This window comes from Vigna radiata, chromosome 8 (assembly GCF_000741045.1).
Source record: "Vigna radiata var. radiata cultivar VC1973A chromosome 8, Vradiata_ver6, whole genome shotgun sequence".
In the NCBI taxonomy this organism is placed as follows: domain Eukaryota; kingdom Viridiplantae; phylum Streptophyta; class Magnoliopsida; order Fabales; family Fabaceae; genus Vigna; species Vigna radiata.
In genome coordinates this window covers 29,179,083-29,193,696 of record NC_028358.1, presented here as the reverse complement: position 1 = coordinate 29,193,696, position 14,614 = coordinate 29,179,083, and the positions used below count along the sequence as shown (strand labels likewise).

Sequence of the window (14,614 nt, the reverse complement as noted above, 5' to 3'; positions counted from 1 at the left end):
GTGACTGAGATTTTTTAGATAATTTAAAATGAAAACACTAGTAGTATTTGTGTTCAACAGAGAGAAAAAAAGAAATTGACCAAATTACAAACATAAACGGAAATGAAAAATTTATAAATTAAATAATTTTTCTTGATTGGTTGGGATTAAAGAAAGTTGGTAAAATGTGTTATTTTAAGATAAAATATTAAATTTGATTTACTTTTACATATTTCTATTTATCTTTGCAATAACCATGAGATGGAAAAGGAGGACATGGTCACATGGAAAAAATTGAAGTTACTGTACGATATGGGTGGTTTTCAGTCTTCATTATTATTCGTTTCCAACCTTCAACAACCTCATTTACACTTGCAACTTGCACTTGTAACTCCTTTCTTGGCTATAAAATTCTCAACTTGGTTCTTCGCTAATATGTCTGCTATCAACTTTGTTTCAACACAATTTGCAGAGAAGCAGAGAGGTACACCCTATATACACGGAAACCAGTCTCAGTTCATACATCCACGCAAACGTCCGTACCTATCTCTAGCCACAGATATATGTGCCATGTTGTGTTTCTTATGCCCTATGTCGTTCACCTTTTCACTTTTCAATTTTCTTCTCTTTGCCCTTTTCTTCTAATGTTATAGTAATTTATAAACTATGATAATCGTGCTAGCAAAGACCATTCTCATTCTCAGCTTCTCCTTCGTTCCCGGCGTCTTGGAGTCTTGTTTTTCTATATATTTGACATGAAAAAACTGTTTTATTGTCTTGTTCTGTGATCCGGGACCACCTCTGCCAAACTTCAACGAATAGTTACGCTTCTTTTTGATTGATGTGAAGTGCTTGATAAAACTTTAATCATAAAGCATACTTAAAAATTAGTTGGGGGATTGTGGATAATTCAGAGTTTCTTCCGAACCATGCAATGTGTCTTGTTACTATTATTTTAATAATAAAAAAGAAAATGATTGACTTTTTGGTGCCTGTCATTGACCGGATACTTGGATGACTTAAATGTAGTAATAGACACAAGCGAATCAAGTTGAGGGAAACTGACGGTGGTTGATACACTTGTTTTGTGCCTTGTTCAGGTTTGATAACAAGGGAGAATGAAGGCCTTTTCGGTTAAGGTTGAAGAAGGAAGAGAAGGTAAAAATGGTAACCTCTCTGTTGGTCCGGTGTACCGCAATCTCCTCTCCCAAAAGGAATTTCCTCCTTTGGATCCTGTTTTCTCTACAACATGGGATATTTTCTGGTAATTGCTTTTAGTACCTACAATTATTCAGCAGTTGCTATTAGATTTTAAAGATACTACATATGTTCTGTACTCAGCTTTACCCATATAGTAACAATGTGGGGTCTGTCAAATAACGACGTAATAAAAATTGAGATTTTGGTGGTTCATCAATGAATGATATTTTCATCATGGAAAGCCTTTCTTTCATGGCTGCAGTGACTCTGTCAAAAACTATCCTAACAACCCGATGCTCGGACGACGTAAAATTGTTGATGGAAAGGTATATTTCTGAGCTTTATTTTGTTATATCACTTTTTATATGTCAAGAAAACCAGGTAACTATTTTTGAATCATGTTAATAGTTTGGACCATATGTGTGGAGCACGTATAAGGAAGTTTATGATGAAGTTCTGCATATAAGTTCTGCTTTACGAGCATCTGGAGCCGAAGTTGTAAGTGCTTGTTAAAGGGTTTTTCCCTCGTGATTTGTAAGCACAGTAGATCAGCAGTTTTCAAAGGGAATCTTTTTTATGTAACAGGGTGGTCGAATTGGAATTTATGGATCTAATTGTCCTGAATGGATTGTGGCAATGGAGGTTTGATACTTCTATAACTCTTGTCTTCTCAAAGTTTTACCTTTTGTTCTTTCTATCACACTGTATATCATACCATGATTCATAATTATGTCTTAATTGGTTTAGGCTTGTTCTGCTCAGAGCTTAATTTGTGTGCCTCTTTACGACACTCTCGGTAAGTTCACTCAAATAAAGTTGTATCACCACCTCCCTCTCTCTCTCTCCTTTGTTGTATTGTAATTAAGATCCTGATCAAATTTTAAGACTTTTAATGCAGGACCTGGTGCTGTAAACTATATCATAGATCATGCAGAAATAGATGTTGTGTTCGTCCAGGATAAGAAGGTTAAAGAGGTAAGCAATAACGATAATGTAAAAAAAACACAAAATATGATGTTTCACTTCAGATTTTTTTATATATCAGGGATTCAGAGCTAGCTGCAGTTTATAGATTCTTAGTTCTGAGTAAATATACCATTTGCAGGTTTTAAATCCTGAATGTAAATCCTCAAAGCGACTTAAAGGTAAACTTTTCTGGTTTTCATTTCAGTAGTTCTGTGGTAGAATTATCAGAATGATTAAAAGAATTACACTAAATTTGATTATGGTACAGCCATTGTGTGCTTCACTACATTAACACAGGAAGAGAAAGATAAGGCTTCTGCTATTGGAATTAAGCCATATTCCTGGGATGAGTTCTTGAACTTGGTTAGTTAGTAGAGAATTAGTTCTTACTTTTTTCTACTTTTGCAATTATGGAATTTGTTTTGCCTTTAAAGCTTAGATGCCACACGTTATAAAAGTTATTCACACAGGAAAAATGAGTTAGTTTTTCCTTTTATAAAGATGTTGTGTTACAATAACTTTGGTCATCAATGAAAATAAAATGCAATCTAAAGGTTGCAGAAACTTTGATATGACAACTTACTGAGAAGCAGGTGATAAGGATATAAAGTGGTAAAACTGTGATTCCTGGTATTATGTTTCAGGGAAAAGCCAATCCGAAAAGTAGTTTTCCTCCTCAGAGTCATGACATCTGTACAATAATGTACACTAGTGGGACAAGTGGAGACCCTAAAGGAGTTGTTTTAATATACGAAAACGTGATGGCTTTAGTAAGAGGAATGGATCTTTTCATGGAACAATTTGAAGACAAGGTAAATCTGATGTTTGATCCATTTTTCTTTTAGCAAAAGTGACACGAATTTTAATTTGAACAGATGACTGTGAATGATGTGTACTTGTCATTCCTACCTCTGGCCCATATCCTTGATCGCACAATTGAGGAGTACTTTTTCCGTAAGGGTGCATCTGTTGGTTACTATCATGGGGTAATTTTGTTCAAGAATTTATTCATAATCTGGATTTCCTTGGTGGCATTGACATGTTAATGATTTTTCTATGCTTCATACCATATTTTTAAATTCAAGGATCTGAATGCGTTGAGGGATGATTTAATGGAGTTAAAGCCAACACTGTTTGCTGGTGTTCCACGTGTTTTTGAGAAGGTCTATGAAGGCAAGGCTACACTTCCACAGATTAAATACTTAATGAAACTTATTAGAGATTATAATATTCTATATACTTCAGATATTATTAATAGACTCTAATTTTTAACCACTTTTAATTAAAAATATAATATTACTGAAAATATTATCAAGTAATCCAATCTCGCCAACTTATAATTTATCCAAGAATGTCTTTTTCAGGGATCAAGAAAGCAGTGGAAGAACTTAATCCAATTAGGAGAACTGTTTTCGGCATGCTCTACAACTAGTAAGTTAGAATTTTGTATCGTATCTTTATCAGTGTTTATCTTTACCCATTTAATTCACATTTATTTTCAAATGCAGCAAACTTGGTTGGATGAAAAAGGGATATAAGCAAAGAGAAGCATCACGTTTGGCAGATTTGTTAGCCTTCAGAAAGGTTGTATGAGATAATCTCTTACTTAACGAAAAACATGTATTTATTTTCTTAAAAGGGCAATAGATGTGACCTTTTATCAGTAGTTTTCTTGAAATTTGATTTCTTTTATGTATGGGTAAGAATTTCTCCATTTTAGGTAAAAGCCAGGCTTGGTGGTCGTGTTCGACTAATAATCTCTGGTGGAGCAGCATTGAGCCCTGAGGTGGAAGAGTTCTTGCGTGTCACTACTTGTGCCTTTGTATGCCAAGGCTATGGTAATTAAAAATCTAATTCACCACATTCTCGCTCTTAAAAGAATGAGAGTTACCCACGTATAAGAATGTTACCGATTGAAAAAGGTTTTTGTACGTATATAGGTAAATCTAACCAAGAAATTACGAATTTAGGAAAAAAATTTCAAATTACAAAAGTAGACAAATTGTGGAGACCCAGACGACTTCAAATGAAAAAGTAGTATTCCTCAGCACGACTTTATCATGTCACATTGATTAGAGGTGAAGTCATGCACCTCTAAAGTCGTTTTTGGGTACACGACTTCATCTTAATCAATGCGACAGGATGAAATTATGGTGAGAACACGACTTCTTCATTTTAAGTTATCTAGACTCCACGACTTACCTACTTTCATAATTTGAAATTTTTTGTCTAGATCCATAATTTGTTGGTCAGATTTAACTGTATAGGTAAAAAAACCATTGAAAAATGATTTATATAGTTTTGATGAAATTATAAGAGAAGACAGCATGTGACAGAAAGGTTAATCCAGGTTTGACTGAAACATGCGGACCAACTACTCTTGGTTTTCCTGATGAAATGTGTATGGTTGGTACTGTTGGAGCTGTATCAATATATAATGAAATAAGGCTGGAAGAGGTTGCAGAAATGGGATACAACCCTCTTGAAACTCCTCCATGTGGTGAAATATGTGTAAGAGGGAAAACTGTTTTTAGTGGTTACTACAAAAATCCAGAGTTAACAAGGGAAGCTATTATAGATGGATGGTTTCACACAGGTAATTCAGTTGTCATTTTCTGCATAAAAAGTGAGTTTGTAAGAATCTTTATACAGTCTGATATATTCCTGTATCCTCAGGGGACATAGGAGAAGTGCTTCCCAATGGTGTAATTAAGATTATTGACAGGAAAAAGAATCTTATCAAACTCACACAGGGAGAGTATATAGCACTTGAGCATCTAGAAAATGTTTATGGAATCACTCCTATAGTTGAAGATGTAAGTATTTTCATCAGTTTATTGCTGTTAGAACTCATAAAGTTTTTGTGAATTCATATATTCCTGTATGTTATACTTTTAGATATGGGTATATGGGAATAGCTTGAAGTCAATGCTGGTTGCAGTAGTAGTTCCTAATGAAGAAGTTGTGAACAAATGGGCATATACAAATGGTCACATATCTTCTTTCCCCAAACTGTGCTCTCTTGACCAACTCAACAAATATGTGATATCTGAGCTCAAATTGACAGCTGAGAGAAACAAGGTAACATCTATACGTAATAAAACTTTATTGCATTTGGAATGAAAAAACAACCTTAAACCTTAAAACATAATAATGCAAACTATGATTCTCTAATTGTGTTGTTTCCTCTTAAATTTGATATTTCAAAACTAGCTGAGGGGCTTTGAACATATAAAGGGTGTGATATTAGAGGCGCAGCCATTTGACATGGAAAGAGAATTGGTCACTGCAACACTAAAGAAGAAAAGAAACAAGCTGCTCAAATATTATCAGGTACACCTCACATTTCTTCATTCGGATTTCTGAATTGCAGTTTAGAAATACTCACAAAATTATTGATATTGTTGTCACAGGTGGAAATAGATGAACTATACCAAAATTTGACAAAAGACAAGAAAAACAATTAAGGTTTTTAGGCACGAATATGCTATTTAGTGCTTCACTGTAGCACTTGTTTCCCTTCTCAAACTCATCTTATATAATCCCAAAAACTCAGTGCTAATTTGTATTATTTAGCTCTAGCAAATGTCGCGCGTAGATCAACTTGTGTGAACTTGTTCTAATTTATTCAATTTGAGGGTGGGCACTTAGACTCTTTAATTTTCCAAATTCACGATTAAATATCTTATTTTTTTATTTTTACCTCTTAAATACTGATCCCACTATTAAAGTCGGACTTATATACTAATATAAAAAAAACAGAAGCATATATTATATAGCAAAAATAGATTTTTTTTTTTTTTAAATTGTCGGGATTTTTGTGTCTGCCACAGACAGGCTAACGCGGTAAATTGATGGATGAATAAACAAGCACATTTTTTTCTAATATATTAGAAGGATTACAATAGTGCAAAATTAGCGTTTATATACGTGAGATTCATAAAAAAGCTACGAAAAAAAAAAAAGTGTAATGATATTTTTGTAAATAATTGAAACTTGTCTAGTGAGAGCAATACTATCATTTACCATTTTTGTTTTCCATATTCAGTTTCTTCAGTCCTTGGTTGAATTGATAGAAAGGGTATTTAAACAGTGCAAACGTATCATTGTATCGTTGATGTGTCGGTTGACATTTAAGTGAGACAATATGATTGAGTGGAAGTTGTCATTTTCATTTTAAATGTGTTAGAGTTGCAAGTGTACTTGGAGACCAATGTCATATTGTTTTTTTTCTTTGCTGAAAATAAAAGAAGAGTGATGAAGTTGAAGCTGATTCTAAAGATTTGGTAGGTTGATCACCATTTTCTGTGTAATGTTTTGGAAGAAAGAATTTGTGGGGATAGAAGAATAATTGAAGAAGAGGGTGTTTTGTGTTGTAAGGATTTTTCTTAGATATAATATTGGTTGCAATGAAAGTTTTAATGTCACATTCAACAATAACCGTGTTAACATTAACATGTCTACTGTAACAATTTGCGTTATTTAAAGTTTGTTTCTAGATCAATTTAACGAAAATAAAAACACTGCCATGCGTTTGAAAAGAGTAAGACTAAATTGGACCTTTTCTTAAGTAATTTTCGGACAGCATTGAAAACAATAAAGAAATAAATTGTAAAAGTCAAATAAATAATTAAATCTATTGAAAAAATAAATTGTGAACCAAAGATGAATCACTTTAAGTCCAATATAACATATATAAGTCTTTGGACACATTACGATTTTAAGTGACATTTTTGTAATTTTTTATAAATGCAGTGACATTTATAAGATAAGTACACAAATACTATTATTAGCAAAACAAGGAAAATGGTATAAAAAGAAACATTTATAAGAGTCAAGTTTAGTTCTTATAAAATTTGTCTCTCTAAAATATTGACTTGGTTTCTCATCTTTTTAAAGATCCAAACAAACATATCTCTATGATCTAGTTATAAGGGAAATCATTCCGATTGATCTAGTTATTATCTTTTACTTGCTTCTTATTCAATCTGTTTTATTTCATTCCTCTCTATTTCTATTTTCTATTCTAATAGAAATAAAGCATTAACAAACGCACTCGTTCCATTCAAGAAAAATGAACACCACTTCATTTCGAAGCATTTGATGCCAACATTTATCTTTTTTGAGAAAAATGAAAATATAACTCATGGGGATAATGCAATGATGAGGTATCTAAACCAAAAGAATGAAAGAAGACATGGAATAGTCAAAAGTAACAACAGAAGATCAACGAATATAAAACATGTTACTAATACACTTTACAAGAAACCGCCTATCTTTTTCTCGCTTAAATTAACAATGAATGTCTTTCAGAGGTGGTAATAAATAAAAAGGTAAACATTCCTCTGACGAAATTGCAGAAACTAAAGGTCCAATTCCAATCCAAAGGCAAAAAAGGCGTGGATGGTAGGACTTCACTTACGACTTCTGGCTTCGTCTTTTTCCTTCTCTCGCTTCTTGTAGAGCCTTTCAAGAACACGCTTCGCTTCACATTGTGGAAAATTCGATAGATCATAGTAATGTGGGGCTATATCCACCAACCTGTTCAACATCAATTTCTCATCAAGCTAAGTATATCTAACTAACATCATGTCAGTTTGTCTTGCAACTAAGAAACTTTACAATAGAACTACCATATAATTAATATATTAGTTTAAACATCATAGCAATCCAGATACTAACATCAAACAAAATCCTTACCATTCTCCACGTATATCTGTGACAGTTCGAATAAAATTCCGACTGGTAAGAACATATTCATTATAAATTACCCACTCCGGCTTGTGGTCCAGGCAATTTGATGGATGCAAGTGCACCACCTACTCAGATAAGAAACATAAATCATTAATATAAATATAATCTTCCATCATACACGATAGTTATTTTAGTAATGAAAACATAATGAGAAGGGAAAAGATAAAATACAAATAGCAGCCCTTAACAGACCTGGTTGTCTTTCACCGTCAGGTAATGTCCTGTCCGCTCCAGATGAGCCACCTGCATGAAATATCCCGCTAGCATTGCCTTTCTTATGTTTACATAGTAGTCACGGCTATTAAAATCAGTACTGCATAACTTCAGGTTAAACCGAGCCATGATTCGCACTAGTTGTTGTCTAACATTATCGGCTGCTTTCAACGCCCTGTGATTGACGAAGTTATCGTAGCACCAAGAAGGGTCCTCATCTGAAAAAGCCATTCACATACAATTAATACATGTGAGAATATAACAAATTACTAGCAAGAATGCGATGGTTTAAATAAAAAGCTAAAAGCATTGTGCTTACTATTTTGCTTGTACGCATGGTATACATTCAAGAGCGTGAGGTGATCTCCATCAATGTGTCCAAACCTAGCTTTTGCTTCATCCGCAGCTTTCTGTGCCTCCCTAGGCCGGACAAAGCAATTGGGTACTAAAGAAAGAAATGATTATCACAGAGGAGGCCCACGGAAGGTCAGCAGATGCATAGAGGCGAGACCACACCATTTTCTTCATGAGATTGAGAGAATACTGAGAAACTGCAACTATCTGCATCAGCATTTACTTAGAATCCTATGGTGCATGCCAACCGGGGGCATGGAACCCAGAGAAGACAGTTGCTGATGACTACCTAACAGGACATGTTCCACTAACCGCATCCATGTGCAACTAAACACACTGGTAAGCAGTCAAACATCCCCATCATATGCACAATATTGCCTTTGTGCATGTGTTACATGTGCAAATGCGGGGCATCCCCTTTAAAGTGGATCCCGCAAACCTACAACCCCTTAATATTAAGGTTGGACTCTGGACACACACAAAAGCAATTAAATAAAGGAAAAATACCTGATAGCATGGCAGAAACAGAAAGAATCTCATTTGAACAGTTGAATTCAGGACTAACAACGAGCATCTTCGACATCTGAGGATCCAGTGGAAATTCACTCATAATCTCACCCAGCTTGGTTAAGTTGCCATCATCGTCCAGAGCACCCAAGTAATTCAACACTTCCAGTGCACGCATTAAGGTCTCTGGGGCAGGAGGGTCCATGAAATCAAAATGCACTAAATCGTCTATACCAAGTTTCTTTAAGGTAAGAACAGTGTTGGCTAGATTAGATCTCAAGATTTCAGGGTAGGTCTGTGGCTGAAGATCATTATTGAAACTTCTTTCAGTATAAAGTCTAAAACATTTCCCTGGCTGAGTTCTTCCAGCTCGCCCAGATCTCTGATGAGCACTAGCCTTTGATATTGGAGATACCAACAAAGACTCAACACGGACTCGAGGGTTATAAACCTTCTGCTTAGCAAATCCAGGGTCAATAACATAGACTATACCATCAATTGTCAACGAAGTTTCTGCTATATTTGTTGATATTACAATCTTCCTCCCAGGTTGCCCTCCCTCCTTTAGTGGAGGTGGAGCTGGCTCAAAAATCTTTTGTTGCATAGCAGGAGGAAGGGTAGAATACAGGGGAACTGCTTTCACAGGACCCACCTGGTCTCCCAAATTTGATATTTCTTTCGAAATTTTGCGGCATGCATCCTCAATCTCTTCCTCTCCAGTGAGAAAAACAAGTATATCTCCAGGAGGTTCATCTTTGTGTATCTGCACCACAGTCCTAATAGCAGCCTCCAAGTAATCCCTCTCTGGCTCCTGAGTATAGAAGATTTCCACCGGATGTAGTCTTCCAGGAACCTTCATAAGAGGAGCCCCATTAAAGTATCCCTGGAACTTTTCAGCTTCAAGAGTTGCACTCATAACAACCAACTTCAAGTCAGGTCTATTTCTAAGCACTTCCTTAAGAAGACCAAACAGCACATCGGTAGCCAAAGTCCTCTCATGTGCCTCATCAAGAATAATTACTTTGTATCGTTCCAAAAGTGGATCCGTCATTGCTTCTCTCAAAAGCATACCATCTGTGAGATACCTATTAGCGGCAGAGAAAAACATAACATTCCATTAGCAACAAAAGAAAACAGTAAACAAAACGAAAATTGCAAAGCAAGCTATATGAATCAATTAGTAAAATATAACATACTTCAAAACTGTTCTGGCGCTACTGCAATCCTCAAATCTGATGCTGTAACCAACCTCTTCTCCAATATTCACGTCCATCTCCTCAGCCACACGCCTGGAAACAGACATCGCAGCCACTCTCCGAGGCTGAGTGCACGCAATCATCATCTTCCTACGTTTATCAGGGGTTTCTATATCCACAGCTTCCAACACAAACTGAGGAATCTGTTCCACAAGAACATAAAAGAAAAGACAATAAGAAACGTGCCACATTAAAATACAGAACAGAATTAACACAAATATAAACTCACAGACAAGATAAACAATAATATCTGACAATGAATCTAACATTCACACCTAGTCCGCTTCGTACAAGTTGTTATCTACCCCTTAGTGTTTTAAACAGAACGCTCCCTAATGTCTTGAAGTAACTCCTAGTGCTAGTAACATTGCAGAAGGTAAAGCAAAAGCAATACAAAGCATTAGAAACTGACCTGAGTGGTTTTTCCACTACCAGTTTCACCAACGAGAATGAGAGTCTGGTTATCCTTCAAAACCTGCAAGAACTCCTCCTTCTGGTGCCAGACCGGGAGGGTCTTCCTCTTCTCCAAAATATCGTGATACCTCTGCGAATAAGGCTTCCCGTTCCATCGGTTGATGAGGTTGTTACCGACGAATCCGTTTGATTTGGCCATCTTACCGACAGTATCGTCCACCACGTCGAACAAGCTTACCTTCCTCTTCCTCTCTGTACCCATCAAAACCCTAATCCCAATCCCCCAACCACCCGTAACAATCCTTTCGCAAATTCCGTAATAATAAATTAGCAGCTCTCAGTGGAAGCTCCTAGAAACTAGAAGCAGGTTGAGGCCAAGCCAGGCCAGGCCAGGGCTACACACTATGATACGGTGCAATTCTCTATTATATAAGTCCAAATAAAATTAAAGAGGAATTGCCAACTATAGCATACCTACCTACTTTATTTGGGCCTTCTCTTTTGGATCTTACGCCGTATTATAATGGGCTTATTATGTCCTTAGCAGTTTCTCCCTTCACCACCACCAAATACTTCCTCCACCTCTCCAAAATTTTTTAATTACAAAATACCCTTTTTTACTTTAATCATATTTATTTACTTTCTACTCCAACTTCTCCTTTGATCAATGTTGAAGAATGTTTGTCACTATCAAGTTCCAAACCTCCACCTTCAACTCCAATCAACCTTACATCATCATCTCCTGTAAACTCATGAAACAGACCCAAATCTTGTCCTCACGGCTTGAAATGTTACACATTATATGGATCAATACTGTAAAATCTCTTAGCTCCCAAAGGAAAGAGATTATGAAAGTTACCATTAACTCCAAGAACACCTTTTGCCCCGTCTTTAAGAAATCGAACACCATGAAGAGAACTCATTAAAAAGGTAGCCCTTTTTTAACATGAATCAAAATACCAAGATTTGAATTACTTTATTGTCTAGCTTTTCCTTAATAAAATGTTTATCCACTTCAACATGTTTGGTTCTATCATGTTGAACCGGGTTATGTGCAATTTCTACCGCAACCTTGTTGTCACAGAAAAGGTTCATCGGTTGTTCATATTTGATTCCCAAATCAGCTAGGATGCTTCTAATCCATAGTAATTCACAAATGTCATGTGTCATACCTCTAAATTCAGCTTCAGCACTATACCTTGCAACTACCTTTTGCTTCTTGCTTCTCCATGTGACTAAGTTGCCTTCTACAAAGGTAAAATACCTTGAAGTTGATTGCCTTGTAGTTTTATCTCTAGCTCAATCTAAATTCGCGTATCCTTCTATGCAAGCTCTACCATTTTTTGAAAATAATAAACCTTTCCCTAGTGAACCTTTGAGGTATTTGAGGATACGGTATATTGTTGTCATATATTCTTCACTAGGAGAATGAATGAACCTACTTACAATGCTCACAGAATAGGCAATGTCAGGTCTAGTGTGAGATAAATAAATTAACTTTCCTACTAAACTTTGGTATTTATGCTTGTCCGTCACAATCTGGTCTGGATATACAACAAGAGAATGATTCATTTCAATTAGAGTATCGGCTAGCTTGCAAGCCAACATTCCAGTCTCAGATAGAAGGTCTAGAATATATTTTCTTTGAGATAGAAAAATACTTCGTTCAGATCTTGCAATTTCTATGCCAAGAAAGTATTTTAGTTGTCCCAGATCCTTCATTTCAAATTCAACCGCCAGTTTCTTCTTAAGTAATTTCATTTCTTCCACATCATCTCCTGTTAACACCATATCATCTACATAGACAATAAGTATGACCCTTTTTCCTTTGTTATGCTTTATAAACAAGGTATGGTCTGAATTACTTTGTTTATACCCAAACTTCTTCATTGCTAACGTGAGTCTTCCAAACCATGTCTTGGGTGATTGTTTAAGGCCATATAAAACCTTTTTTAATTTGCAGACTACACTTTCTTTTGAAGGTGGTGGCTGCACTCCCGGTGGAACCTCCATGTAGACCTCCTCTTCCAAATCACCATTCAAGAAAGCATTATTTACATCAAATTGCTTCAGGGGCCAATCTCTATTAGTTGCTATGGAAATTAGGACTCGGACTGTGTTGAGTTTAGCCACCAGAGCAAACGTATCTTGATAGTCTACCCCATATTTTTGTGTATCCCTTTGCCATGAGTCTAGCCTTGTATTTATCAATACTTCCATTTGTTTTTAACTTCATAGTGTATACCCATTTGCACCAAATTGTCTTTTTTCCACTTGGTAAAGAAGTTAGTTTCCAAGTTTCATTTTTCTGAAGTGCTTCCATCTCTATGTTCATTGCTTGCTTCCATCTAGGATCTTCTAATGCTTCCTACACACTGTTAGGAATATATACAGTGGATAATTAATCAACCGTTAGAGCATATGATTCAAATAATCTATGAGATGATACATAACTGCTAATAGGGTATTTTACTTCCACTCTCGGATATGGTTCATAAACTGGTTTTGGTATACCTTGATTTTGTTGCTCTGATCTTCAGATTTGTATTTTTGAGTGTTAGAAGAAGTTAGGGTGGAAGAGTTTACAATAGGGACAAAAGTTACCTCAGTAATAGGTTTTGGATGTGTTTCAGAACTGTCCAAAACGGGTGATTTTGGTATGTGAGATAGACTCGGTGTCTCATTTTGTGGAGGATGACTTGCATTGATAAGATCTGTACCTGAAAGATCAATGGAGACTCCAGGAGAAGGATTTTGATTTTGTGGACTGTCCATAACAAGAGGAGATGTTGGAGTAGAAGTCACAGGTATAGGTAAGCATAATTCTTCTTCTCCAATATGATGAATCTCCCCCTGAGAAGAAGAAGGGGTGACTCCCTCTGAATAGAAAGGTTCGGACTCCCTAAAGGATACTTCAAGTGTTACATGAATTTTGTGTGTTTGAGGGTCAAAACAACGACATCCTTTTTGGACGTCGGAATAGCCGACAAAGATGCATTTTTTAGCACAAGGATCAAGCTTGCCACGTAGTTTTTTTGGAACATGAACAAAGGCAGTGCAACCAAAAACTCGAGGTTCAAGATTCATGACATGTGGAATAGAAAAGAAAGTTTCAAGCTTCTTTTGAGGGGTGAGAAAACCTAAAACACTAGAAGGAGTGCGATTTATAAGATAGGCCGCAAAGAGGGCAGCCTTACCCCAATAATGGGAAGGGACGTTCAAATAATGAAGCCCGTACAACCTCTAACAATTGTCTGTTTTTTCTCTCAGCTAGTCCATTTTGTTGAGGTGTATATGTACAAGAGGTTTGATGTTTTATCCCTTTAGAGGTTAAGAATTCAAAAAAGGATCCATTCTTATACTCGAGGCCATTATCCGATTGAAAAATTTGGATGGAAGTATTAAATTGTGTTTGAACCATATGTGAAATTTCTGAAAGACAGGGAAGACATCATTTTTATGTTTAAGCAAAGAGACTCACACCATTCGAGTACATTCATCAATAAAGGAGACATAATAATAAGATTGAGAACAAGAAGGGACTTTAGCAGGGCCCCAAATGTCAGAATGAATGACTTGAAAAGGAATACAACTTTTATTCATACTGGGGTAAAAAGGAATGCGGTGGCTTTTAGCCATTTCACAAGTAGAACATTGAAATTTAGAGGGATGACAATTTGAAAATAAATAGGGAAATAATTTTTGAAGATAACCAAAGGAAAGGTGTCCGAGTCTTTTATGCCAAAGCCAAGCAGCAGCAGGGGAAGAATCTGGAGTGTTAGTAGCAAATGCTCTGCAATGCAAGTCAGTACCACCCTCAAAGATGTCTAAGAAGTAAAGATTACCACGTCTAACACCATATCCAATAATCACCTTGGTCTGGACGTCCTGAAAGACACAAAACATGGGCCAAAAAATCACACTACAGTTAAGTTGTGATGTAAGCCGACTAACAGATAAGAGATTGAAAT

The 14,614-nt window shown here is 36.0% G+C and overlaps 2 protein-coding genes across 8 annotated transcripts; one reads left to right on the top strand and one right to left on the bottom strand.

Moving 5' to 3' along the window:
• Positions 1-379: 379 nt before the first annotated feature.
• LOC106772483 (long chain acyl-CoA synthetase 1) lies at positions 380-5,814 on the top strand. 4 transcript variants are annotated; one of them, XM_014658904.2, is made up of 20 exons: positions 380-463; positions 1,080-1,243; positions 1,442-1,505; positions 1,588-1,677; positions 1,765-1,821; positions 1,927-1,975; positions 2,078-2,154; positions 2,285-2,324; positions 2,414-2,508; positions 2,790-2,957; positions 3,021-3,131; positions 3,231-3,318; positions 3,510-3,576; positions 3,654-3,729; positions 3,866-3,983; positions 4,496-4,741; positions 4,822-4,961; positions 5,044-5,226; positions 5,359-5,478; positions 5,559-5,814. In XM_014658904.2, the coding sequence occupies exons 2-20, from the start codon at positions 1,098-1,100 to the stop codon at positions 5,610-5,612; spliced, it is 1,989 nt and encodes a 662-aa protein (XP_014514390.1). In that variant the 5' UTR covers positions 380-463; positions 1,080-1,097; the 3' UTR covers positions 5,613-5,814. The 4 variants fall into 4 exon arrangements, with proteins under 4 accessions (XP_014514390.1, XP_014514389.1, XP_022640719.1 ...); XM_014658903.2 differs by having other exon boundaries at positions 397-514; XM_022784998.1 differs by having other exon boundaries at positions 450-551.
• Positions 5,815-7,309: 1,495 nt separating this feature from the next.
• On the bottom strand, positions 7,310-11,037 carry LOC106772476 (probable pre-mRNA-splicing factor ATP-dependent RNA helicase DEAH2). 4 transcript variants are annotated; one of them, XM_014658896.2, is made up of 7 exons: positions 10,642-11,028; positions 10,170-10,372; positions 8,974-10,058; positions 8,432-8,557; positions 8,092-8,330; positions 7,846-7,964; positions 7,310-7,686 (listed from the first exon to the last, which is right to left on the bottom strand). In XM_014658896.2, the coding sequence occupies exons 1-7, from the start codon at positions 10,903-10,905 to the stop codon at positions 7,560-7,562; spliced, it is 2,163 nt and encodes a 720-aa protein (XP_014514382.1). In that variant the 5' UTR covers positions 10,906-11,028; the 3' UTR covers positions 7,310-7,559. The 4 variants fall into 4 exon arrangements, 3 of the variants coding, with proteins under 3 accessions (XP_014514382.1, XP_022640716.1, XP_022640717.1); XR_002669130.1 differs by lacking the exons at positions 7,310-7,686; positions 7,846-7,964 and having other exon boundaries at positions 8,188-8,330; positions 8,432-8,663; positions 10,642-11,037; XM_022784995.1 differs by lacking the exons at positions 7,310-7,686; positions 7,846-7,964; positions 8,092-8,330 and having other exon boundaries at positions 8,466-8,673; positions 10,642-11,037.
• Between the last annotated feature and the right edge of the window lie 3,577 nt (positions 11,038-14,614).

Coding starts and splice junctions, on each gene's coding strand:
- LOC106772476 (XM_014658896.2), bottom strand. CDS start 10,905: ATGGGTACAGAGAGGAAGAGGAAGGTAAGCTTGTTCGACGTGGTGGAC. Junction 8,558..8,973: donor TGTTTCTGCCATGCTATCAG/GTATTTTTCCTT, acceptor TTCTTTCTTTAG/TACCCAATTGCTTTGTCCGG. Junction 7,687..7,845: donor ACAGATATACGTGGAGAATG/GTAAGGATTTTG, acceptor GATGTTGAACAG/GTTGGTGGATATAGCCCCAC.
- LOC106772483 (XM_014658904.2), top strand. CDS start 1,098: ATGAAGGCCTTTTCGGTTAAGGTTGAAGAAGGAAGAGAAGGTAAAAAT. Junction 2,958..3,020: donor TGGAACAATTTGAAGACAAG/GTAAATCTGATG, acceptor TAATTTGAACAG/ATGACTGTGAATGATGTGTA. Junction 4,962..5,043: donor TCACTCCTATAGTTGAAGAT/GTAAGTATTTTC, acceptor TTATACTTTTAG/ATATGGGTATATGGGAATAG.